At 52.8% G+C, this 26246-nt stretch overlaps 1 protein-coding gene across 20 annotated transcripts in view; it reads left to right on the top strand.

The window, feature by feature from the left end:
* The window catches only part of LOC140386732 (uncharacterized), a 387270-nt gene that overhangs the window by 82325 nt on the left and 278699 nt on the right, over positions 1 to 26246 (top strand). For all 20 annotated transcript variants that reach the window (XM_072469351.1, XM_072469358.1, XM_072469363.1 and 17 more), the window contains exon 8: positions 8357 to 8419. In XM_072469351.1, coding sequence (XP_072325452.1) covers positions 8357 to 8419 — 63 coding nt within the window. The remainder of the gene's footprint in view (positions 1 to 8356; positions 8420 to 26246) is intronic.

Below are 26246 nucleotides of genomic sequence, written 5' to 3'. Positions count from 1 at the left end.
GTGGTCCCCAAGGAACTTGAGTTCCGTCTGACCAAACGAGCATTTGGCTCTGTTGAGGCGTAGGCCCTGCTCACGTATGCGTTTGAACACGCGCTGGAGGCGACTGACATGCTCCTGCATGATTATGTCGTTGACATAGATGCGAACACCTTCAATGCCTTCCATCATATGTTCCATGATCCTATGGAACACTTCTGAAGCAGATATGATCCCAAATGGCATCCTGTTGTAACAATATCTGCCAAAGGGGGTATTGAATGTAAACAGTTTCCTGCTGGATTTGTCGAGCTGGATTTGCCAGAATCCTTTTGAGGCGTTGAGTTTGGTGAAGAGCTTGGCGCGAGCCATCTCGCATGTGATCTCTTCGCGCTTGGGAATTGGATAATGCTCCCTCATGATATTGCGATTCAGATCCTTGGGATCAATGCAAATTCTCAATGCGCCGGAAGGCTTTTTTACACATACCATTGAACTGACCCAGTCGGTTGGTTCCGTGACTCTGGAGATCACTCCTTGGTCCTGGACGTCCTGCAGCTGCTGCTTGAGGCGGTCCTTAAGGGGTGCTGGGACCCTGCGTGATGCGTGCACCACAGGCGTGGCATTCTGTTTCAATAAGATCTTGTAGGTATATGGGAGCATGCCCAGGCCTTCGAAAACGTCGTGGTGTTGGTCGATGATGGCGTCGAGATGCGCCCTGAAGTCAGTGTCCTGAAAGGCAGACGTGACATCACAGGAGAGAGACAGTGAACTCTCTGAACCAGGTTCAACAGCTTGCATGCCTGCGCACCAAGCAGGGAGGCTTTCGAGGAGCCCACAATTTCAAAAAGAAGGATGGCTTTGCGTGACCTGTGCATCACTTCAAGTTGGCACGAGCCGCTAGCAGCAATGACATTGCCATTGTGGCAGGCAGATGGAAGGATGGCTGGTTTGACACGAAGGCTTAGGAAGTCAGACCACGCCATGAGATTGGCGGAGGCACCAGTGTCCAGGCGGAATCATATTTGGGACCGGTTGACCGTCAGGGTGGCACACCACTCATCGTCTGGATCGATGATGTATACCGACAGCGGCTGGTGTCGTTGCTTCGGGGACAGCCTGTTTTTTGTCACGGCACCGACTCGAAAAGGCGCCTTCGGGTCCTCGGTGTCACTGCTGTGTGGGAGGTCCGCATCGGACTCGGTGACCGTGGGTTGAATTGCCCGGACATTCCTGCAAGGCTGGCTGAAGCGATATGAATTGGCAGGCTGAGCTGCTCTGCAGCAGCCAGCATAGTGGCCAAGTCTGCCACATCGTAGGCATTGTCGAGATTTGGCAGGGGCATTGCCGTTTTAAATGGGCGGAGCCACAGTTGCCGCACGTCGTAGCGGCAGCACGTTCGCTGTGCCATCACTCATGCGCGGTGCGGTCATGCACGGTGCGCGCCTGCGCATTACGTTCTTCGACGTCGCCATCCCCTGGTTTGGCGTGCACAAGCGCGGGAGTGCACGAAAAGCGCGCGAAATAGCTGCCCTCATCCAGGCTGAGGCCCTGGAGTTGCTCAATCACTTGGACCCGTTCTGCCTCGTGGGGACCTTGCCGCTTCGATGTGGGAATACCGACTCGTAGCGTTTTCGTGTAAGACACAGATCTCAATGGCGGTCGCTAGGTTGAGCTGCTTTACTTTGAGGAGCTGCTGTTGTAGGGGGTCCGACTGAACACCGAAAACGATCTGGTCGCGTATCATGGAGTCGGCGGTGGGCCCGTAGCTGCAAGACTGTGCAAGGATGCGGAGGTGCATGAGAAAGGATTGGAAAGATTCCTCCTTACCCTGCAAACGCTGTTGGAACACGTAGCACTTTAAACTTTCATTCACCTCAACGCTGCAGTGAGTGTCAAACTTGAGGAGGACCGTCTTGAACTTTGTTTTATCTTCATCATCCGCAAAGGTGAGAGAATTGAAAATGTGGATGGCATGGTCCCCGGCCGTGGTTAGGAGGAGAGCAATCTTCCTGGTATCCGAGGCATCCTCCCTGTCTGTGGCCTCAAGGAAGAGCTGGAAGCGCTGTTTGAAAATCTTCCAGTTGGCCCCTAGGTTGCCGGCGATGCGGAGCGGCGGCGGCGGGCTGATGTTGTCCATGTTGACGGAATGCTGGCGGAAAGTAGATCACTTGCAGGTAGGTCTAAGAAGTGCTAATATCCCTCAACTCCTGGTATCATGTTGTGTTGGGTGTTCTGGATCCATGGAACACATACAGGTCACCAACACTTGAAACAGTGCAACACTATTTTATTGAATCATTAACTGTTTAAACATAATGTGGAGATGCCGGCGTTGGACTGGGGTGAGCACAGTAAGAAGTTTTACAACACAAGGTTAAAGTCCAACAGGTTTGTTTCGATGTCACTAGCTTTCGGAGCGCTGCTCCTTCCTCAGGTGAATGAAGAGGTATGTTCCAGAAACATATATATAGACAAATTCAAAGACGCCAGACAATGCTTGGAATGTGAGCATTAGCAGGTGATTAAATCTTTACAGATCCAGAGATGGGGGTAACCCCAGGTTAAAGAGGTGTGAATTGTGTCAAGCCAGGACAGTTGGTAGGATTTCGCAGGCCAGATGGTGGGGGATGAATGTAATGCAACATGAATCCCAGGTCCCGGTTGAGGCCGCACTCATGTGTGCGGAACTCGGCTATAAGCTTCTGCTCGGCGATTCTGCGTTGTCGCGCGTCCTGAAGGCCGCCTTGGAGAACGCTTACCTGGAGATCAGAGGCTGAATGCCCTTGACTGCTGAAGTGTTCCCTGACTGGAAGGGAACATTCCTGCCTGGTGATTGTCGCACGATGTCCGTTCATTCGTTGTCGCAGCATCTGCATGGTCTCGCCAAAGTACCACGCTTCGGGACATCCTTTCCTGCAGCGTATGAGGTAGACAACATTGGCCGAGTCGCACAAGTATGTACCGCGTACCTGGTGGGTGGTGTTCTCACGTGTAATGGTGGTACCCATGTCGATGATCTGGCACGTCTTGCAGAGATTGCCATGGCAGTGTTGTGTGTTGTCGTCACTGTTCTGAAGGCTGAGTAGTTTGCTGAAAACAATGGTTTGTTTGAGGTTGCGTGGTTGTTTGAAGGCAAGTAGTGGGGGTGTGGGGATGACCTTGGCCAGATGTTCATCTTCATCGATGACGTGTTGAAGGCTGTGAAGAAGATGTCGTAGTTTCTCCGCTCTGGGAAAGTATTGGACGACGAACGGTATTCTGTCGGTTGTGTCCCATGTTTGTCTTCTGAGGAGGTCGGTGCGGTTTTTTGCTGTGGGTTACCCCATCTCTGGATCTGTAAAGATTTAATCACCTGCTAATGCTCACATTCCAAGCATTGTTTGGCGTCTTTGAATTTGTCTATATATATGTTTCTGGAGCATATCTCTTCATTCACCTGAGGAAGGAGCAGCGCTCCGAAAGCTAGTGACATCAAAACAAACCTGTTGGACTTTAACCTGGTGTTGTAAAACTTCTTACTGTGTTTAAACATACCCAGACTGTGGGTTAACACGATACTAGCTTTAACTAAAGACCTTTGCCTTGTCTAACCAGTCGATGCACTCAGCACATGGTGAATGTCTGTGTTGCAGGCTGTGAGCTCTGTCCTCCTAGCTAGCTACAGCTCAAATGAGCGGGCACTCTGATCAGACACTGTCAGGATCAAGATACCGGATGGTGGGTGGTCTGCCCCGACTGTTGTTGTTCGACAGGCCGCGCCCCGCTCTTATGTTATACGTATGGCTGATGGCTCCATCGTGTGAAGGAATCAACGGGCACTGCGCAAAGTTGTCTGCCCGCAACCACTTTCCCTTCCATTTCCATATGTTGAATTGCCAACTCCTGATACCTCGCACCACGAGGCCACCAGTCAGGCTTCCACCCAGCCTGTCAAGGCGTCGCCGTCCCCTCCGCCACCTCTCCGGCGGTCGACCAAGATCAGACGCAAGCCTCAGAGACTGGACTTGTGAATGTTTGTTTTGTTTGCTCTGTTCTGTCGTCCTCCATCAGTCACGTTAGACAGACTCATTCACATGTAAATACATTCACATACGCCAACAAAACATTAAAAAAAGGGAAGATGTCATGATATGCAAACATGCAGCTAATGAACACATAGAATAGGACACGGCCAATGAGCAGTCAGGACACTCGGGGGTGGTATCTCACTATAAAAGGGATGAGGCACTCCCACCCCGCCTCTTTCCACAGACCAGCATCTACAGAGTGAGACAGGGTGTATCCTCAGCATCACACCCCAGCACGTGGCTTCGAGCAAGGCTGGTTCAGTTAGGCAGAGTTACTACATTTAGATTAGCAGAGTCAAACTCATTTGAACTGTGCTAATAGTTCAATAAAAAACATTGACCTCACTTCAAAGTCTGGAGCATCTTTTACTCAAAACTGAATCAAGTGGCAGCATGTGTTATGTAATTTGGAATACATTATTGGTACAATTTTATCAAATCTGCTCTGCACCCTCTCTAAAGCCTTGTCATCCTCCAAATGTGTGGTGCCTACAACTAGCCAGAGTCGGTCCCAATCAATGTTTAAGAAAATCCCGCCCCCGCCAGCTGCCGAATTCTCCAGCACCGGAGATTCGGCGGGGGTGGGAATCGCGGCGCGCTGGTCGGCGGACCCCCCCCTCCCCCCCCCCCCCCCAGCGATTCGCCAGGTCGCGATGGTCCGAAGTCCCGCTGCTGTAATGCCGGTCCCACCTGTGTGAATTAAACCACCTCCCTTATCGGCGGGATCAGGTGGCGCGAGCGGGCTCCGGGGTCCTGGGGGGGGGGGGGCAATCTGGCCCCGGGGGGTGCCCCATCGGTTGCCTGGCCCGCGATCAGGGCCCACCGATCCGCGGGCAGGCCTGTGCCGTGGGGGCACTCTTTTCCCTCCGCGTCGGCCATAGCCTCCGCGATGGCCGACGCGGAGGTGACTCCCCCCCTGCGCATGCACGGGGATGACGTCAGCAGCTGCTGACGCTCCTGCACATGCGCGGACTTCCGCCGGTCGGCGGTGTCCCTTCGGCCCCGGCTGGCGTCGCGCCAAAGGCCTTCCACGCCAGCCGGCGGGATGGCAACCACTCCAGCGCGGGCCTAGACCCTAAAGGTGAGGGCTTGGCCCCTAAAGGTGCGGAGAAATCCGCACCTTTGGGGCAGCCCGATGCCGGAGTGGTTCACGCCATTCCATCCCGCCGGGACCACCCGCCCCGCCGGGTAGTGGAGAATCCCGCCGCTTATCTTGCCATCATCATATGATGTAGGTATCCCCACCCTCAGGTCTTTCTGTCCTTGCACCAAAATTAAATTGTTCTTATTTTTCTGACCACAATGAATCACTTCACGCTTTACTATTCTAACTTTCATTTATGACGCATCTGCTCATTTCACCAATTTAGTCCTCGTAAAGTCTGTTACAACCTCCTCACCGTTTGCCACATTTCCTAGTTTAGTGTCACCTGCAAACTTCAAAATGTTACCATATGTATCTGTTCTTTGAAAACAATTTTATTTTTATTTTGCCCTTCTGATCTGTCTAAAGTAATTTCTACTTTATATATGACCCTGAACAGATTGAGAACTTATTTAACTTTTTCTGTCAAAATGTTGATAATACTGGTCTTGTCTGACATTGGCTGTTTTGTGTTAAGCTATCCAGAGAACATGCCCTGCAGGTTTCTGAATTGTTCTGCTAATAAAATCAGTGTTCACGCAGTAAAACAGCAATGTTGTATCCCGCAATGCTTTTCAAAAAATGAAGGAGAGAGAAAATAGGGAACTGCAGGCCAGTAAGCCTGATATTTGTTAGGAAAATGTTGGAATGTACTACAAGGGATGTTTTGCTGATGCACCAAAGTCATAGTATGATTAGCCAGAGTCAACATGGATTAGTTTCAGAGATATCAGCCAGGATTCTCCATTGCGTGTCAGCTCCGCTACCGCTGCTAGCAAGGATGGAAAATTTGGCACTCAGCCAAATCTCCCTTTTACTGCAACAAGATGGAGAATCCCACTGTCATGTACGGACAAAGAATCCCGCCCATCGTGTTTGACAAATTTATTTTGTTTTTTGTCTGTTTACCCACTTTCTGAACCAGCCCTTCCACTCTCAATAATTTGTGCATATATACCCCCAGTCTCTCTGTTCCTGAATCCCCTTTAAAATTATTTTATATTACCTTTCCTCATCTTCCGACTAAAACATACCACTTCACAATTCTCTGCATTAACTTTCCACTGCCACGTGTCCACCATTCAACCTATATCCTCTTGAAGTACATCATTATCCTCCTCCAATTTTAATGCTATCTGCAAATTTTGAAACAATGCCAGCGCACCCAAGTATTAACGTATGTCATGAGAAGCAATGGTTCTTCTACATGCCCCTGGGAGCTTCATTATACACAATGGGCGCAATTCTCCTACCCGCCCCGCCACATTTCTGCCCCGACCGGCCGGCGGGAGTCTCCGTAACACTGGCCGGTCAATGGGTTTTCCCATTGTGGGGCAGCCCCACGCCGTCGGGAAACCCCTGGGCGCCGGCAAAACGGAGACTCCCGCCGGCGGAGAATGACGCCACATGTTCCACACCAAAGAATAACTATTCACCATTGTTCACTCTTTCCTGTCACTCGGACAATCTCATATCCTTACTACTAGGTTTTCTTTAATTTATGGGCTTCAACTTTTCTCATAAGTCTATTATGCAGAACTTTATCAAATGAATGAGGAAATCTCACAGTCACCTGTACGATTAAAACATCTCATTGTTTAAGAATGGATCAAAACCTACAGACAATGGGGTTTGCAGACAACTCACATTTCACCGGGAACAACAGAGACATCGAAATCCAAGGGTCACAGATCAATATGAAATGGATCCCATCAATGTCAATTGTGATGGACTGACATCCAAATACACAGAATTTGATTGTCTCAAACTCTGTGCGAAAAAACCATACCAGTTTGTTTACTGGATGTTACCAAACCACCTATTGGAAAAAGGACTTTGGGATTGAATTAGGTCACATGGGTAAGGCAGCCATGTTTGTCACCTACTTTTAAAAATAACAGCAGTAGCTGTTCAGAGACGATACCTTCAGAAACACCATCTAAACCATTGACCCAGCTACAATTATGCAGCTAAGGTAATATACAGCTATACCTTGACTGTGGGAGAAGGATTATCCCCCAATCAGTTCCAACTTCAGGTTGTTCATCTGGGAGCAAACTTCCTTTCAATTCAAACGTAAGGAGCCTCCAGCTTACTGAGAATCCTTTGCTTTTACATGACCTCCACTCCACAGATAAAGCATCAATTCATCCAATAAACTACAGGCCTGCTACAAAGGAGACTGAACTAATTACAAATTGTACTCATATTGTTTTGTTCTTCTGTCTCTAGCCTAAATGTTTGTGATTGTGTGTTTGAGACATTGGCCATGATTTTCTGGCCCCATCATGGCAGAACCCATCACAGAAGATTCAGCGGCCCAGCCAAAAGTCCATTAACTATCGGCATGACCGAACTATCCTATCGGTGGATGGGGGTGAGAAATCCCACTCATCGTGTTTTAAACCTCCGAGCTAAGCCTGTGATAATAAATAATCTTTATTTTTAAATTCACGTAGTTTGTTGCTGGGAACCATTTAAATCCCTCTGAGGGTAAGAAAGCACACTAACCTCACACATTAAACACTTTAATCGCCAAAGACAATGTAAGCATGCAAATTCTGTGAATGACACTTGCGTAGTTGATATTTTTAAAATATGTCAGAAATATCTGTTTGTATGGTTTCAATTTCCTCTGGTCATACGTTGCTCAGAGGCTAGAAATAGGCCTCATGATTTACAAAGAATTACATGTAATTTTTAGCACAAGAATAAGTCATTCAGCCCAACTGACTGACACTGATGTTTATCAAACCCTATCAACGTATATTGTTAATTCTGTCCCTCCTCATGCACTTATAAGCTGTTCCTTAAATGCATTTATATTATTTGTCTCAACTGCTCCTTGTGGCAGAAGCTTCCACTCCCTGTGTAAGGAGGTTTATCCCAAATTCCTTAGTGGATTTAGGAGCGACTAACTTATATTTATCTCCTCGAGTTTGGATACCTCCATAAATGGAAATGTCTCTCCTACACCTGTCCTGACATAAATCATAATTTTTAACTTTATGTCACCAGCCTTCTCTTTCCGAGTGAATGGAATCTCAGCCTTATATTTTAAAAAATACAAAAGGGTTCTGTTAGATTGGAAGACAGACATTGGTTTCCCACATATAATCCAATGCTGATTTAATTATCTGAGTATTTTCTTATTTTTTTCTGATAGGGTATGGTGGCTTTGGAGTAGGGGTGCCCGTTGGTTATCCAGTCCTCTCTCCTAAATTACCAGGTATGATTTGTGCATGTTTTCTTATTTAATGATACAAACGATTATGTAGAGCAGAATGTGAGGCATGTAGATCTTGCAGAGTTGTAGAATGTGAGGGGTGGAGATCTAGAAGAGTTGTAGAATGTGAGGTGTGTAGATCTAACAGAGTTGGAGAATGTGAGGGGTGTCGATCTAGCAGAGTTGGGGAATGTGAAGGGTGTAGATCTAGCAGAGTTGGAGAATGTGAGGGGTGTTGATCTAGCAGAGTTGGGGAATGTGAAGGGTGTAGATCTAGCAGAGTTGGAGAATGTGAGGGATGTCGATCTAGCAGAGTTGGGGAATGTGAGGGGTGTAGACCGAGCAGAGTTGGAGAATGTGAGGGGTGTGCATCTAGCAGAATTGAAGAATGAGAGGGGTGTGGATCTAGCAGAGTTGGGGAATGTGAGGGGTGTGGATCAAGCAGAGTTAGAGAATGTGAAGTGTGTAGATCCAGCAGAGTTGGAGAGTGTGAGGGGTTTGGTTTTTGCAGAGTTGGAGAATGTGAGGTGTGTCGATCTAGCAGAGTTGGAGAATGTGAGTTGTGTAAATCGAGCAGAGTTGAAGAACGTGAGGGGTGTAAATGGAGCAGAGTTAGAGAATGTGAGGGGTGTAGATCTAGCAGAGTTGGAGAATCTGAGGGGTGTAGATCTGGCAGAGCTGGGGAATGTGATAGGTGTAGATCTAGCAGAGTTGGAGAATGTGAGAGTTGTAGGTCTAGTAGATTTGGGGAATGTGAGGGGTGCAGATCGGGTAGAGTTGGGGAATGTGAGGGGTGTAAATCTGGAACAGCTGGGGAATGTGAGTTGTATAAATCTGGAAGAGCTGGGAAATGTGAGGGGTGTAGATCTAGCAGAGTTGGAGAATGTGAGGGGTGTAGATCTAGCAGAGTTGGGGAATGTGAGGGGTGTAGACCTAGCAGAGTTGGGGAATGTGAGGGGTGTAGATCTAGCAGAGTTGGGGAATGTGAGGGGTGTAGATCTAGCAGAGTTGGAGAATGTGAGGGGTGTAGATCTAGCTGAGTTGGAGAATGTGAGAAGTGTAGATCTAGCAGAGTTGGGGAATGTGAGGGGTGTAGAACTAGCAGAGTTGGAGAATGTGAGGGGTGTGGATCAAGCAGAGTTGGGGAATGTGAGGGGTGTAAATCTGGAAGAGTTGGAGAATGTGAGGGGTGTAGATCTAGCAGAGTTGGAGAATGTGTGGGATGTGGATCTAGCGGAATTGGGGAATGTGAGGGGTGCGGATCTAGCAGAGTTGGAGAATGTGAGGGATGTAAATCTGGAACAGCTGGAGAATGTGAGGGGTGTAAATCTAGCACAGTTGGAGAATGTGAGTGGTGTAGATCTAGCAGAGTTGGAGAATGTGAGTTATTTGGATCTAGCAGAGTTGGAGAATGTGAGGTGTGTGAATATAGCAGAGTTGGAGAATGTGAGGTGTGTAGAACTAGCAGAGTTGGGGAATGTGAGGGGTGTAAATCTGGAAGAGCTGGAGAATGTGAGGGGTGTAGAACTAGCAGAGTTGGAGAATATGAGGGGTGTAGATGTAGCAGAGTTGGAGAAGGTGAGGGTGTAGATCTAGCAGTGTTGGAGAATGTGAGGGGTGTAGACTTAGCCGAGTTGTAGAATGTGAGGGGTGTAGATCTAGTAGTGCTGGGAATGTGAGGTGTGTAGATCTAGCAGAGTTGGAGAATGTGAGGGTTGTAGATCTAGTAGTGCTGGGAATGTGAGGTGTGTAGATCTAGCAGAGTTGGAGAATATGAGGGGTGTGGATCTAGCAGTGTTGGAGAATGTGAGGGGTGTAGATCGAGCAGAGTTGGAGAATGTGAGGGGTGTAGATCGAGCAGAGTTGGAGAATGTGAGGGGTGCGGATCTAGCAGAGTTGGAGAATGTGAGCGGTGTAAATCTGGAAGAGTTGGAGAATGTGAGGGGTGTAGATCGAGCAGAGTTGGAGAATGTGAGGGGTGTAGATCGAGCAGAGGTGGAGAATGTGAGGGGATGTAGATCTAGTAGTGCTGGGAATGTGAGGTGTGTAGATCTAGCAGAGTTGAAGAATGTGGTGTTTGTAGATCTGGCAGAGTTGGGGAATGTGTGCTGTGTAGATCTAGCAGGGTTGGAGAATGTGGGGTGTGTAGATTAAGCAGAGTTGGGGAATGTGAGGGGTGGAGATCTAGCAGAGTCGGGGAATGTGAGGGGTGTAGATCTGGCAGAGTTGGAGAAAGTGAGGGGTGTAGATCAAGCAGACTTGGAGAATGTGAGGGGTGTAAATCTAGCAGAGTTGGAGAATGTGAGGTGTGCAGATCCAGCAGAGTTGGAGAATGTGATGTGTGTAAATGGAGCAGAGTTGGAGAATGTGAGCAGTGTGAATCTGGTAGTGTTGGTGATTGTGAAGGGTGTAGATCCAGCAGGGTTGGAGATTGTGAGCGATGTATATCTAGCAGAGTTGGAGAATGTGAGATGTGTAGATCTAGCAGAGTTGGAGAAGGTGAGAGGTGTAAATCTGGAAGAGCTGGAGAATGTGAGGGGTATAGATCTGGTAGAGTTGGGGAATGTGAGGGGTATAGATCTAGCATTGTTGGAGAATGTGAGGGGTGTGGATCTAGCAGAGTTGGAGAATGTGAGGGGTGTTGATCGAGGAGAGTTGGAGAATGTGAGGGGTGAAGATCTAGCAGAGTTGGAGAATGTGAGGGGTGTGGATCTAGCAGAGTTGGAGAATGTGAGGGATGTAGATCTGGCAGAGTTGGGGAATGTGAGGGGTGTGGATCTAGCAGAGTTGGGGAATGTGAGGGGTGTAGATCGAGGAGAGTTGGAGAATGTGAGGGCTGTCGGTCTAGCAGAGTTGGAGAATGTGAGGGGTGTGGATCAAGCAGAGTTGGGGAATGTGAGGGGTGTAGATCTAGCAGAGTTGGAGAATGTGAGGGGTGTAGAACTAGCAGAGTTGGAGAATGTGAGGGGTGTGGATCAAGCAGAGTTGGGGAATGTGAGGGGTGTAAATCTGGAAGAGTTGGAGAATGTGAGGGGTGTAGATCTAGCAGAGTTGGAGAATGTGTGGGATGTGGATCTAGCAGAATTGGGGAATGTGAGGGGTGCGGATCTAGCAGAGTTGGAGAATGTGAGGGATGTAAATCTGGAACAGCTGGAGAATGTGAGGGGTGTAAATCTAGCACAGTTGGAGAATGTGAGTGGTGTAGATCTAGCAGAGTTGGAGAATGTGAGTTATTTGGATCTAGCAGAGTTGGAGAATGTGAGGTGTGTGAATATAGCAGAGTTGGAGAATGTGAGGTGTGTAGAACTAGCAGAGTTGGGGAATGTGAGGGGTGTAAATCTGGAAGAGCTGGAGAATGTGAGGGGTGTAGAACTAGCAGAGTTGGAGAATATGAGGGGTGTAGATGTAGCAGAGTTGGAGAAGGTGAGGGTGTAGATCTAGCAGTGTTGGAGAATGTGAGGGGTGTAGACTTAGCCGAGTTGTAGAATGTGAGGGGTGTAGATCTAGTAGTGCTGGGAATGTGAGGTGTGTAGATCTAGCAGAGTTGGAGAATGTGAGGGTTGTAGATCTAGTAGTGCTGGGAATGTGAGGTGTGTAGATCTAGCAGAGTTGGAGAATATGAGGGGTGTGGATCTAGCAGTGTTGGAGAATGTGAGGGGTGTAGATCGAGCAGAGTTGGAGAATGTGAGGGGTGTAGATCGAGCAGAGTTGGAGAATGTGAGGGGTGCGGATCTAGCAGAGTTGGAGAATGTGAGCGGTGTAAATCTGGAAGAGTTGGAGAATGTGAGGGGTGTAGATCGAGCAGAGTTGGAGAATGTGAGGGGTGTAGATCGAGCAGAGGTGGAGAATGTGAGGGGATGTAGATCTAGTAGTGCTGGGAATGTGAGGTGTGTAGATCTAGCAGAGTTGAAGAATGTGGTGTTTGTAGATCTGGCAGAGTTGGGGAATGTGTGCTGTGTAGATCTAGCAGGGTTGGAGAATGTGGGGTGTGTAGATTAAGCAGAGTTGGGGAATGTGAGGGGTGGAGATCTAGCAGAGTCGGGGAATGTGAGGGGTGTAGATCTGGCAGAGTTGGAGAAAGTGAGGGGTGTAGATCAAGCAGACTTGGAGAATGTGAGGGGTGTAAATCTAGCAGAGTTGGAGAATGTGAGGTGTGCAGATCCAGCAGAGTTGGAGAATGTGATGTGTGTAAATGGAGCAGAGTTGGAGAATGTGAGCAGTGTGAATCTGGTAGTGTTGGTGATTGTGAAGGGTGTAGATCCAGCAGGGTTGGAGATTGTGAGCGATGTATATCTAGCAGAGTTGGAGAATGTGAGATGTGTAGATCTAGCAGAGTTGGAGAAGGTGAGAGGTGTAAATCTGGAAGAGCTGGAGAATGTGAGGGGTATAGATCTGGTAGAGTTGGGGAATGTGAGGGGTATAGATCTAGCAGTGTTGGAGAATGTGAGGGGTGTGGATCTAGCAGAGTTGGAGAATGTGAGGGGTGTTGATCGAGGAGAGTTGGAGAATGTGAGGGGTGAAGATCTAGCAGAGTTGGAGAATGTGAGGGGTGTGGATCTAGCAGAGTTGGAGAATGTGAGGGATGTAGATCTGGCAGAGTTGGGGAATGTGAGGGGTGTGGATCTAGCAGAGTTGGGGAATGTGAGGGGTGTAGATCGAGGAGAGTTGGAGAATGTGAGGGCTGTCGGTCTAGCAGACTTGGAGAATGTGAGGGGTGTGGATCAAGCAGAGTTGGGGAATGTGAGGGCTGTAGATCTAGCAGAGTTGGAGAATGTGAGGGGTGTCGATCTAGCAGAGTTGGAGAATGTGAGGGGTGTGGATCAAGCAGAGTTGGGGAATGTGAGGGGTGTAGATCTAGCAGAGTTGGGGAATGTGAGGGGTGTAGATCTAGCAGAGTTGGGGAATGTGAGGGGTGTGGATCTAGCAGAGTTGGAGAATGTGAGGGGTGTAGATCTAGCAGAGTTGGAGAATGTGAGGGTTGTAGACCTAGCCGAGTTGGAGAATGTAAGGGGATGTAGATCTAGTAGTGCTGGGAATGTGAGGTGTGTAGATCTAGCAGAGTTGGAGAATATGAGGGGTGTGGATCTAGCAGTGTTGGAGAATGTGAGGGGTGTAGATCGAGCAGAGTTGGAGAATGTGAGGGGTGTAGATCGAGCAGAGTTGGAGAATGTGAGGGGTGCGGATCTAGCAGAGTTGGAGAATGTGAGGGGTGTAAATCTGGAAGAGTTGGAGAATGTGAGGGGTGTAGATCGAGCAGAGTTGGAGAATGTGAGGGGTGTAGATCGAGCAGAGGTGGAGAATGTGAGGGGATGTAGACCTAGTAGTGCTGGGAATGTGAGGTGTGTAGATCTAGCAGAGTTGAAGAATGTGGGGTTTGTAGATCTGGCAGAGTTGGGGAATGTGTCCTGTGTAGATCTAGCAGGGTTGGAGAATGTGGGGTGTGTAGATTAAGCAGAGATAGGGAATGTGAGGGGTGGAGATCTAGCAGAGTCGGGGAATGTGAGGGGTATAGATCTGGCATAGTTGGAGAAAGTGAGGGGTGTAGATCAAGCAGACTTGGAGAATGTGAGGGGTGTAAATCTAGCAGAGTTGGAGAATGTGAGGTGTGCAGATCCAGCAGAGTTGGAGAATGTGATGTGTGTAAATGGAGCAGAGTTGGAGAATGTGAGCAGTGTGAATCTGGTAGAGTTGGTGATTGTGAAGGGTGTAGATCCAGCAGGGTTGGAGATTGTGAGCGATGTATATCTAGCAGAGTTGGAGAATGTGAGATGTGTAGATCTAGCAGAGTTGGAGAAGGTGAGAGGTGTAAATCTGGAAGAGCTGGAGAATGTGAGGGGTATAGATCTGGTAGAGTTGGGGAATGTGAGGGGTATAGATCTAGCAGTGTTGGAGAATGTGAGGGGTGTGGATCTAGCAGAGTTGGAGAATGTGAGGGGTGTTGATCGAGGAGAGTTGGAGAATGTGAGGGGTGAAGATCTAGCAGAGTTGGAGAATGTGAGGGGTGTGGATCTAGCAGAGTTGGAGAATGTGAGGGATGTAGATCTGGCAGAGTTGGGGAATGTGAGGGGTGTAGATCTAGCAGAGTTGGGGAATGTGAGGGGTGTGGATCTAGCAGAGTTGGAGAATGTGAGGGGTGTAGATCGAGGAGAGTTGGAGAATGTGAGGGCTGTCGGTCTAGCAGAGTTGGAGAATGTGAGGGGTGTGGATCAAGCAGAGTTGGGGAATGTGAGGGGTGTAGATCTAGCAGAGTTGGAGAATGTGAGGGGTGTCGATCTAGCAGAGTTGGAGAATGTGAGGGGTGTGGATCAAGCAGAGTTGGGGAATGTGAGGGGTGTAGATCTAGCAGAGTTGGGGAATGTGAGGGGTGTAGATCTAGCAGAGTTGGGGAATGTGAGGGGTGTGGATCTAGCAGAGTTGGAGAATGTGAGGGGTGTAGATCTAGCAGAGTCAGGGAATGAGAGGGGTGTAGATCTAGCAGAGTTGGAGAATGTGAGGTATGTAGATCGAGCAGAGTTGGAGAATGTGAGGGGTGTGGATCTAGCAGAGTTGGAGAATGTGAGGGGTGTAGATCCAGCAGAGTTGGAGAATGTGAGGGGTGTAGATCTAGCAGAGTCGGGGAATGTGAGGGGTGTGGATCTAGCAGAGTTGGAGAATGTGAGGTGTGTAGATCGAGCAGAGTTGGAGAATGTGAGGGGTGTGGATCTAGCAGAGTTGGAGAATGTGAGGGGTGTAGATCTAGCAGAGTTGGAGAATGTGAGGGATGTAGATGTAGCAGAGTTGGAGAATGTGAGGGGTGTGGATCTAGCGGAGTTGGGGAATGTGTTGGGTGTGGATCTAGCAGAGTTGGGGAATGTGAGGGGTGTAGATCGAGGAGAGTTGGAGAATGTGAGGGCTGTCGGTCTAGCAGAGTTGGAGAATGTGAGGGGTGTAGATCTCGCAGATTTGGAAAATGTGAGGGGGGTCGATCGAGCAGCGTTGGAGAATGTGATGGGTGTAGATCCAGCAGAGTTGGAGAATGTGAGGGGTTTAGATCGAGCAGAGTTGGGGAATGTGACGGGTGTAGATCTAGCAGAGTTGGGGAATGTAAGGTGTGTGGACCTGGTAGAGTTGGGGAATGTGAGGGGTGTAGATCTGGTAGAGTTGGGGAATGTGACGGGTGTGAATCTGGTAGAGTTGGGGAATGTGAGGGGTGTAGATCTGGTAGAGTTGGGGAATGTGAGGGTGTAGATCTGGTAGAGTTGGGGAATGTGAGGGGTGTAGATCTGGTTGAGTTGGAGAATATGGCGGGTGTAGATCTGGTAGAGTTGGAGCATTTGAGGGGTGTAGATCTGGCAGAGTTGGAGAATGTGAGGGGTGTGAACCTGGTAGATTTGGAGAATGTGAAGGGTGTAGATCCAGCAGGGTTGGAGATTGTGAGCGATGTATATCTAGCAGAGTTGGAGAATGTGAGATGTGTAGATCTAGCAGAGTTGGAGAAGGTGAGAGGTGTAAATCTGGAAGAGCTGGAGAATGTGAGGGGTATAGATCTGGTAGAGTTGGGGAATGTGAAGGGTGTAGATCTAGCAGAGTTGGAGAATGTGAGGGGTGTTGATCTAGCAGAGTTGGGGAATGTGAAGGGTGTAGATCTAGCAGAGTTGGAGAATGTGAGGGATGTCGATCTAGCAGAGTTGGGGAATGTGAGGGGTGTAGACCGAGCAGAGTTGGAGAATGTGAGGGGTGTGCATCTAGCAGAATTGAAGAATGAGAGGGGTGTGGATCTAGCAGAGTTGGGGAATGTGAGGGGTGTGGATCAAGCAGAGTTAGAGAATGTGAAGTGTGTAGATCCAGCAGAGTTGGAGAGTGTGAGGGGTTTGGTTTTTGCAGAGTTGGAGAATGTGAGGTGTGTCGATCTAGCAGAGTTGGAGAATGTGAGTTGTGTAAATCGAGCAGAGTTGAAGAACGTGAGGGGTGTAAATGGAGCAGAGTTAGAGAATGTGAGGGGTGTAGATCTAGCAGAGTTGGAGAATCTGAGGGGTGTAGATCTGGCAGAGCTGGGGAATGTGATAGGTGTAGATCTAGCAGAGTTGGAGAATGTGAGAGTTGTAGGTCTAGTAGATTTGGGGAATGTGAGGGGTGCAGATCGGGTAGAGTTGGGGAATGTGAGGGGTGTAAATCTGGAACAGCTGGGGAATGTGAGTTGTATAAATCTGGAAGAGCTGGGAAATGTGAGGGGTGTAGATCTAGCAGAGTTGGAGAATGTGAGGGGTGTAGATCTAGCAGAGTTGGGGAATGTGAGGGGTGTAGACCTAGCAGAGTTGGGGAATGTGAGGGGTGTAGATCTAGCAGAGTTGGGGAATGTGAGGGGTGTAGATCTAGCAGAGTTGGAGAATGTGAGGGGTGTAGATCTAGCTGAGTTGGAGAATGTGAGAAGTGTAGATCTAGCAGAGTTGGGGAATGTGAGGGGTGTAGAACTAGCAGAGTTGGAGAATGTGAGGGGTGTGGATCAAGCAGAGTTGGGGAATGTGAGGGGTGTAAATCTGGAAGAGTTGGAGAATGTGAGGGGTGTAGATCTAGCAGAGTTGGAGAATGTGTGGGATGTGGATCTAGCGGAATTGGGGAATGTGAGGGGTGCGGATCTAGCAGAGTTGGAGAATGTGAGGGATGTAAATCTGGAACAGCTGGAGAATGTGAGGGGTGTAAATCTAGCACAGTTGGAGAATGTGAGTGGTGTAGATCTAGCAGAGTTGGAGAATGTGAGTTATTTGGATCTAGCAGAGTTGGAGAATGTGAGGTGTGTGAATATAGCAGAGTTGGAGAATGTGAGGTGTGTAGAACTAGCAGAGTTGGGGAATGTGAGGGGTGTAAATCTGGAAGAGCTGGAGAATGTGAGGGGTGTAGAACTAGCAGAGTTGGAGAATATGAGGGGTGTAGATGTAGCAGAGTTGGAGAAGGTGAGGGTGTAGATCTAGCAGTGTTGGAGAATGTGAGGGGTGTAGACTTAGCCGAGTTGTAGAATGTGAGGGGTGTAGATCTAGTAGTGCTGGGAATGTGAGGTGTGTAGATCTAGCAGAGTTGGAGAATGTGAGGGTTGTAGATCTAGTAGTGCTGGGAATGTGAGGTGTGTAGATCTAGCAGAGTTGGAGAATATGAGGGGTGTGGATCTAGCAGTGTTGGAGAATGTGAGGGGTGTAGATCGAGCAGAGTTGGAGAATGTGAGGGGTGTAGATCGAGCAGAGTTGGAGAATGTGAGGGGTGCGGATCTAGCAGAGTTGGAGAATGTGAGCGGTGTAAATCTGGAAGAGTTGGAGAATGTGAGGGGTGTAGATCGAGCAGAGTTGGAGAATGTGAGGGGTGTAGATCGAGCAGAGGTGGAGAATGTGAGGGGATGTAGATCTAGTAGTGCTGGGAATGTGAGGTGTGTAGATCTAGCAGAGTTGAAGAATGTGGGGTTTGTAGATCTGGCAGAGTTGGGGAATGTGTGCTGTGTAGATCTAGCAGGGTTGGAGAATGTGGGGTGTGTAGATTAAGCAGAGTTGGGGAATGTGAGGGGTGGAGATCTAGCAGAGTCGGGGAATGTGAGGGGTGTAGATCTGGCAGAGTTGGAGAAAGTGAGGGGTGTAGATCAAGCAGACTTGGAGAATGTGAGGGGTGTAAATCTAGCAGAGTTGGAGAATGTGAGGTGTGCAGATCCAGCAGAGTTGGAGAATGTGATGTGTGTAAATGGAGCAGAGTTGGAGAATGTGAGCAGTGTGAATCTGGTAGTGTTGGTGATTGTGAAGGGTGTAGATCCAGCAGGGTTGGAGATTGTGAGCGATGTATATCTAGCAGAGTTGGAGAATGTGAGATGTGTAGATCTAGCAGAGTTGGAGAAGGTGAGAGGTGTAAATCTGGAAGAGCTGGAGAATGTGAGGGGTATAGATCTGGTAGAGTTGGGGAATGTGAGGGGTATAGATCTAGCAGTGTTGGAGAATGTGAGGGGTGTGGATCTAGCAGAGTTGGAGAATGTGAGGGGTGTTGATCGAGGAGAGTTGGAGAATGTGAGGGGTGAAGATCTAGCAGAGTTGGAGAATGTGAGGGGTGTGGATCTAGCAGAGTTGGAGAATGTGAGGGATGTAGATCTGGCAGAGTTGGGGAATGTGAGGGGTGTGGATCTAGCAGAGTTGGGGAATGTGAGGGGTGTAGATCGAGGAGAGTTGGAGAATGTGAGGGCTGTCGGTCTAGCAGAGTTGGAGAATGTGAGGGGTGTGGATCAAGCAGAGTTGGGGAATGTGAGGGGTGTAGATCTAGCAGAGTTGGAGAATGTGAGGGGTGTAGAACTAGCAGAGTTGGAGAATGTGAGGGGTGTGGATCAAGCAGAGTTGGGGAATGTGAGGGGTGTAAATCTGGAAGAGTTGGAGAATGTGAGGGGTGTAGATCTAGCAGAGTTGGAGAATGTGTGGGATGTGGATCTAGCAGAATTGGGGAATGTGAGGGGTGCGGATCTAGCAGAGTTGGAGAATGTGAGGGATGTAAATCTGGAACAGCTGGAGAATGTGAGGGGTGTAAATCTAGCACAGTTGGAGAATGTGAGTGGTGTAGATCTAGCAGAGTTGGAGAATGTGAGTTATTTGGATCTAGCAGAGTTGGAGAATGTGAGGTGTGTGAATATAGCAGAGTTGGAGAATGTGAGGTGTGTAGAACTAGCAGAGTTGGGGAATGTGAGGGGTGTAAATCTGGAAGAGCTGGAGAATGTGAGGGGTGTAGAACTAGCAGATTTGGAGAATATGAGGGGTGTAGATGTAGCAGAGTTGGAGAAGGTGAGGGTGTAGATCTAGCAGTGTTGGAGAATGTGAGGGGTGTAGACTTAGCCGAGTTGTAGAATGTGAGGGGTGTAGATCTAGTAGTGCTGGGAATGTGAGGTGTGTAGATCTAGCAGAGTTGGAGAATGTGAGGGTTGTAGATCTAGTAGTGCTGGGAATGTGAGGTGTGTAGATCTAGCAGAGTTGGAGAATATGAGGGGTGTGGATCTAGCAGTGTTGGAGAATGTGAGGGGTGTAGATCGAGCAGAGTTGGAGAATGTGAGGGGTGTAGATCGAGCAGAGTTGGAGAATGTGAGGGGTGCGGATCTAGCAGAGTTGGAGAATGTGAGCGGTGTAAATCTGGAAGAGTTGGAGAATGTGAGGGGTGTAGATCGAGCAGAGTTGGAGAATGTGAGGGGTGTAGATCGAGCAGAGGTGGAGAATGTGAGGGGATGTAGATCTAGTAGTGCTGGGAATGTGAGGTGTGTAGATCTAGCAGAGTTGAAGAATGTGGGGCGAAATTCTCCGTTATCGGCGGAAACTCCGCCGATCGGCGCAAAAAACGGCGCAAATCCCACTTGCGTCACGTCATAAAAATGGGCCGATAGTCTGCGGCCCGAAATGGGCTAGCAGCGACGTAACGGGATCCGCGCTTGCGCAGTGGTTCACGCCGTGCAGCGTCATACGCGCTGCACGGCGTGACGGCTCATAAGGCCGCGCAGCTCCCCCCCCACCCGACCGGAACAGCCGACCGCAACACCCGACTTGATGGCTGGCCGTCGCTCAGCCCCGAGGTTCGAGTCACGCGATGTGGAGGCGCTCCTGGATGCGGTGGAGCAGAGGAGGGACGCCCTGTATCCCGGGCACGGCCGCAGAGTTGCCCCACGCCACAGCCGGCGTCTGTGGAGGGAGGTGGCAGAGGCCGTCACCGCTGTGGCCCTGACACCACGGACAGGCACCCAGTGCCACAAGAAGGTGAACGACCTCGTCAGAGCAGGCAGGGTGAGCGTCCCCCATATCCCCCATATCCCCTCTCCCCCAAATCCCCCCCTCCCCCATATCCCCCATATCCCCCCTCCCCCATATCCCCCATATTCCCCCCTCCCCCATATCCCCCCCTCCCCCATATCCCCCATATTCCCCCCTCCCCCATATCCCCATATCCCCCCTCCCCCATATCCCCCCTCCCCCATATCCCCCCCTCCCACATATCCACCCTCCCCCATATCCCCCCTCCCCCATATCCCCCATATCCCCCCTCCCCCATATCCCCCATATCCCCCCTCCCCCATATCCCCCCTCCCCCATATCCCCCCTCCCACATATCCCCCATATTCCCCCCTCCCCCATATCCCCCCTCCCCCATATCCCCCATATCCCCCCTCCCCCATATCCCCCATATCCCCCCTCCCCCATATCCCCCATATCCCCCCTCCCCCATATCCCCCCTCCCCCATATCCCCCATATCCCCAAGTGAATCCAGCCCTAACCTTAACCTCTGCAATGCACGCGCAACCGATGGCGTGCATTCATATACCTGCCTAACACTGTTGCCTTTTACCCCTGCCACCACCCCCCCCCCCCCCCCCCCCCAGGAGAAGCGCGCACACAACAATAGGGAGCATGTGAGGACTGGAGGAGGGCCCGCTGATGAGAGGCCACTGACCGTACACGAGGAAAGGGCCCTGGAACTGGCTGGCGGACCTGACGACCGGGAGGTTGCTGATGCAGAGGTCGGGGCCCCACGAGCAAGTGAGCCACCAACAGCCCGTCCCCATATCCCCCCTCCCCTATATCCCCCTCTCCCGTATCACCTGATCACTGCCTGATGTCTAACCATGCATGCTTCATTGTGTATCGCAGGACCAAACGTCCAGGCACCCATCCCCGCAGATGCAGACCGCCCGCAGGATGCCCCTCGGAGACCACGGGAGACGGAGAGACCCGAACCCTCCAGCATGCGACGCCCGCAGGATGCCCCTCGGAGACCACGGGAGACGGAGAGACCCGAACCCTCCAGCATGCGACGCCCGCAGGATGCCCCTCGGAGACCACGGGAGACGGAGAGACCCGAACCCTCCAGCATGCGACGCCCGCAGGATGCCCCTCGGAGACCACGGGAGACGGAGAGACCCGAACCCTCCAGCATGCGACGCCCGCAGGATGCCCCTCGGAGACCACGGGAGACGGAGAGACCTGGAGCAACAGGGAGACGACACCCCCGTCACGTGCGGGAGCGACCACCCAGCGATGAGGGGGGCAGCCACAGGCCCCCGTCACATCCGAGCCAGGACACCACTACCCAGGACACCACTATCCAGGACACCCCTACCCGGGACACCACTACCCAGGACACCCCTACCCGGGACAGCACTACCCGGGACAGCACTACCCAGGACACCCCTACCCGGGAAGACGAAATACCGGACAGTGACTCAGAGTGGATGGGTGGAGACGAACCCCCACCCCAAAGTGCCATGGACTCAGAGTGGGACGAAGAGCACGACACAACGCCACTGCTGTCACCAACACCCTCCACCATCGCAGAAACACTCACCACGGTTGGGCACTTTAGTGATGAGGCGTCTGGTACACTCACTGGTGCGCACAACACAGCCGTCCCGGTACAGCAGGTGGAGGTAGGAGCAGCAGAGGGACCGGGCGGTCGGAGGGCAGCCCAGGCCAAGCGAACATCTGCCGCCCAGATGGATCCCGGGTTCCTGCAGTTACCACACCCACACATAGATCCGATGCAACCACCGACACGGAGACGAGCGAATAGGGTGACGGGTGGCTTGCGGCGGCTGCGGTCGCAGGTGGAGGAGTCCACCCGCGTCCAGGAGCTGGGAGTGGTCCCGGTCATGCGTGCCACCCAGGCTGACACCGCACGGGTGGCGTCCGCGGTGGAGGCAATGGGTGCGACGGTGTCAGACATGGGGAACGGTTTGCGAGGCCTGGGGCCTTCCGTGCAGGCGGCGTCTGTGGCCCAGGAAATGGCTGCCCTCTCACAGGAGGCCATGAGCCAGTGCCAGCGCCAGATGGCAGAGGCGCTCAACGCCATAGCCCAGTCTCAGCAGGCCATGGCCCAGTCTCAGCAGGCCATAGCCCAGTCTCTGCAGGCCATGGCCCAGTCTCTGCAGGCCATGGCCCAGTCTCAGCAGGCCATCGCTGAGGGCATCGGCGCCAGTGGCCATGTGCGAGCTGGCGTCGCACTGTCGCAGACAGGGTTCGACAACCCCCTGGGCTCCATGGCTGCAAACCTGCAGACCCCTGTCGATACCAGCACGGGCCTCCAGGACTGGCAGCGCCAGATGTCGGGGGCGCGTCGGATGGCCAGTCCGTTCGCATCCCCCACCCATGTAGAGGCCTGGGGGCCATCGGGCACCCCGAGGGAGGAGGAGGTGGTGTGGTCCATCCCGGCTCCCTCTGTAGGGGAGGTCCCGGTACACCGCGACACCTCGGACTCCCCCCCTTCCGTCCCAGGTGCATCGGGTGGGCAACGGGCAGGACAGGCTGGCAGCTCGCCATCCCAGTCGCCCGGGCCGCAGCCTGGCCCATCTAGGCCAGGACGCCCCAGGAAACGGCCGCCAAAGGGATCCAGTGTCAGAGGGCAGGAATCACAGGAGTCCACCTCCAGTTCTGCTGTACCGTCTGGGGAACCACGTAGACGTAGTCAAAGGGCCCGTAAGGCCAAACAATTAGACACTGAGTAAGTTGGCACGGGTGCAGGGCACAGATGAGTTTTAGGCGCTAGGGCACGTGCATGAACTCCTTTGGTTATTAAAGTCAATGTTACACCTACCGAAGCTGCCTTTATGCTCTGTCCAAAGTGTGCGGGGGTGTCATGTACGTTGAGCGCAAGTGTGTGTGTGAGGGGTGGTCTTACCTCAGCCCCAGGTGAGTCTGCCCCCTTCCCCCTGGGCCGCCATCAACATCCCCCGGGCAGAGGACGGGACCGTGCGCTGCAGTATCACAGCCGCATGCAGGGATGGTCCGGGTGGATGGTGGTACTGTGGCCATGGGTCAGACATAGTCCAACGATGTAGAGCCAGGAGCTCATCGGAGGCGGGCTGTCATCATTCTCCATGGCCTGCGATAGACACGCGTCCACCCGCAACTGGGTGAGCCCGGCCCGTTGTGCCGCCGGTGGATCGGCAATTGGGAGTGGGGGGGTGGTGTGCATGCGGGTGGGGTGTGTGGGGTTGGGGAGGGGGGTGATGGTGCTGGGTGGATGGATGGGTGGGGGGTGTGGGTGGTCGGCTGTTGTCATGGTGTGCGGTCTGTGGCCATACTACCCGATTCCCACGCCCATCTAGTCAGTGAAGCGGGCGTCTATCAGTCTGTCCCGTGCCCGCTGGGCCAGCCGGTAACGGTGGACAGCCACCCGTCTGTGTCTACCCCGTCTGCCCTGACCATTGCCCCCATCCCCCTCATCTGGGGAGGACTGGGCCTCTTCCTGCTGCTCCTCCACTCCGCCCTCCTCTGCCTGCGGCACATCGCCCCTCTGCTGGGCTATGTTGTGCAGGACGCAGCACACCACAATGATGCGGCCGACCCTATCTGACCGATACTGGAGGGCGCCCCCAGAGAGGTCCAGGCACCTGAAACGCATCTTCAGCACGCCAAAGCACCTCTCGATCACTCCCCTTGTCGCTACATGGGCATCATTGTAGCGGTTCTCCGCCTCATTGCGTGGCCTCCGTATAGGCGTCATCAGCCACGATCGCAATGGGTAGCCCCTGTCGCCCAGCAACCAGCCCCTCAGCCGGGGATGGCGTCCCTCGTACATGCCGGGGATGGATGACCGCGACAACACGAATGAGTCGTGTACACTGCCTGGGTAACGGGCGCAGACGTGCAGGATCATCATGCGGTGGTCGCAGACCACCTGTACGTTCATCGAATAGGTCCCCTTCCTATTAGTGAACACGGCCCTGTTATCTGCAGGTGGCCGCACGGCGACGTGCATCCCATCGATCGCGCCCTGGACCATGGGGAACCCGGCAATGGCAGAGAAGCCCACGGCCCGGGCATCTTGGCTGGCCCGGTCCACGGGGAAGCGGATGTAGCGGTGCGCCATGGCATAAAGGGCATCTGTCACTGCCCGGATGCACCGATGCACCGATGTCTGCGATATGCCGGACAGGTCCCCACTCGGTGCCTGGAATGACCCCGTTGCATAAAAGTTCAGGGCCACCGTAACCTTGACGGACACGGGGAGAGGGTGTCCCCCGCCAGTGCCACGCGGTGACAGGTGTGCCAGCAGGTGGCAGATGTGTGCCACGGTTTCCCGGCTCATCCGGAGTCTCCTCCTGCATTCCCGGTCCGTGAGGTCCTGGTATGACTGCCGGGGCCGGTACACACGGGGCGCCCTCGGGTGCCTCCGTTGCCGTGGGGCCGCGACGTCCTCCTCCCCCTCCTCGTCCTGTCGGTCAGGTGTCCCTCCAGCCTGGGCGGCTGCCGCCTGCCCCTCTGCGGCAGCCTGCGCCGCCTCTCTGGCACGCTCCTCCTCCTCCTCCTCCTCCTCCTCCTCCTCATCCAGGGCAACATAGACATGAGCGGCTGCCACCACGGCGGCCAACATCGCTGGATGATCTGAAAACATGACGACCTGGTGGGGGGGAGGGGAACGACGACATGTCATCATTGCCCATATCCCCTCCTCCCCCCAGCCAGGTGGCATGGACCGCATGGGTCCAACTGTTGGAGGCTGGCACCTGGCCAGGTGGACCAACTCATTTGCCCTCCCATCACCCACCCCGGCACGGACCCCCCCCCCCCAACCTCCACCCCGGCACGGACCCCCTCCACAACCCCCAACCTCCACCCCGGCACGGACCCCCCCCCCCCAACCTCCACCCCGGCACGGACCCCCTCCACAACCCCCAACCTCCACCCCGGCACGGACCCCCTCCACAACCTCCACCCCGGCACGGACCCCCTCCACAACCCCCAACCTCCACCCCGGCACGGACCCCCCCCCCCAACCTCCACCCCGGCACGGACCCCCTCCACAACCCCCAACCTCCACCCCGGCACGGACCCCCTCCACAACCTCCACCCCGGCACGGACCCCCTCCACAACCCCCAACCTCCACCCCAGCACGGACCCCCCCCCCCCCAACCTCCACCCCGGCACGGACCCCCTCCACAACCCCCAACCTCCACCCCGGCACGGACCCCCTCCACAACCCCCAACCTCCACCCCGGCACGGACCCCCTCCACAACCCCCAACCTCCACCCCGGCACGGACCCCCTCCCCAACCCCCAACCTCCACCCCAGCACGGACCCCCCCCCCCCAACCTCCACCCCGGCACGGACCCCCTCCACAACCCCCAACCTCCACCCCGGCACGGACCCCCTCCACAACCTCCACCCCGGCACGGACCCCCTCCCGGCACTCCCCCGGAGCCCAGCCTACTCTAACCACCCCCCCCCCCCCCCCGCCGCACACACACACAAGCCGAGACACACCTCTTCTCAGGCAATCAGTCTGCGGCCACGCCATTTCCTGCCCAGAGCCAACCCCCCAGGCCGTCACTCACCTCCTCGCTGGTCGGCGTGAGCCTGGAGCACCGGGTCACGCCGATGAAAAGGAGGTTTGATTGACGTCGACGTGAACGGTCATCACGTCGACGGGACTTCGGCCCATCCGGAAGGGAGAATATCGGCAGGCCGAAAATCGGCTGCCTTGCGCAGGCCCGTGACATTCTCCGCGGCAGCGGCGCCATTAACGCCCCGCCGACTTTTCTCCCTTCGGAGACTTCGGCGGGGGCGGGGGCGGGATTCACGGCGGCCAACGGCCATTCTCCGACCCGGCGGGGGGTCGGAGAATGACGCCCGTGGTGTTTGTAGATCTGGCAGAGTTGGGGAATGTGTGCTGTGTAGATCTAGCAGGGTTGGAGAATGTGGGGTGTGTAGATTAAGCAGAGTTGGGGAATGTGAGGGGTGGAGATCTAGCAGAGTCGGGGAATGTGAGGGGTGTAGATCTGGCAGAGTTGGAGAAAGTGAGGGGTGTAGATCAAGCAGACTTGGAGAATGTGAGGGGTGTAAATCTAGCAGAGTTGGAG

Source organism: Scyliorhinus torazame, chromosome 12 (assembly GCF_047496885.1).
Source record: "Scyliorhinus torazame isolate Kashiwa2021f chromosome 12, sScyTor2.1, whole genome shotgun sequence".
Taxonomy (NCBI): domain Eukaryota; kingdom Metazoa; phylum Chordata; class Chondrichthyes; order Carcharhiniformes; family Scyliorhinidae; genus Scyliorhinus; species Scyliorhinus torazame.
The sequence above is the reverse complement of the archived record's forward strand: the minus strand, read 5'-3'. Positions and strand labels throughout refer to the sequence as shown.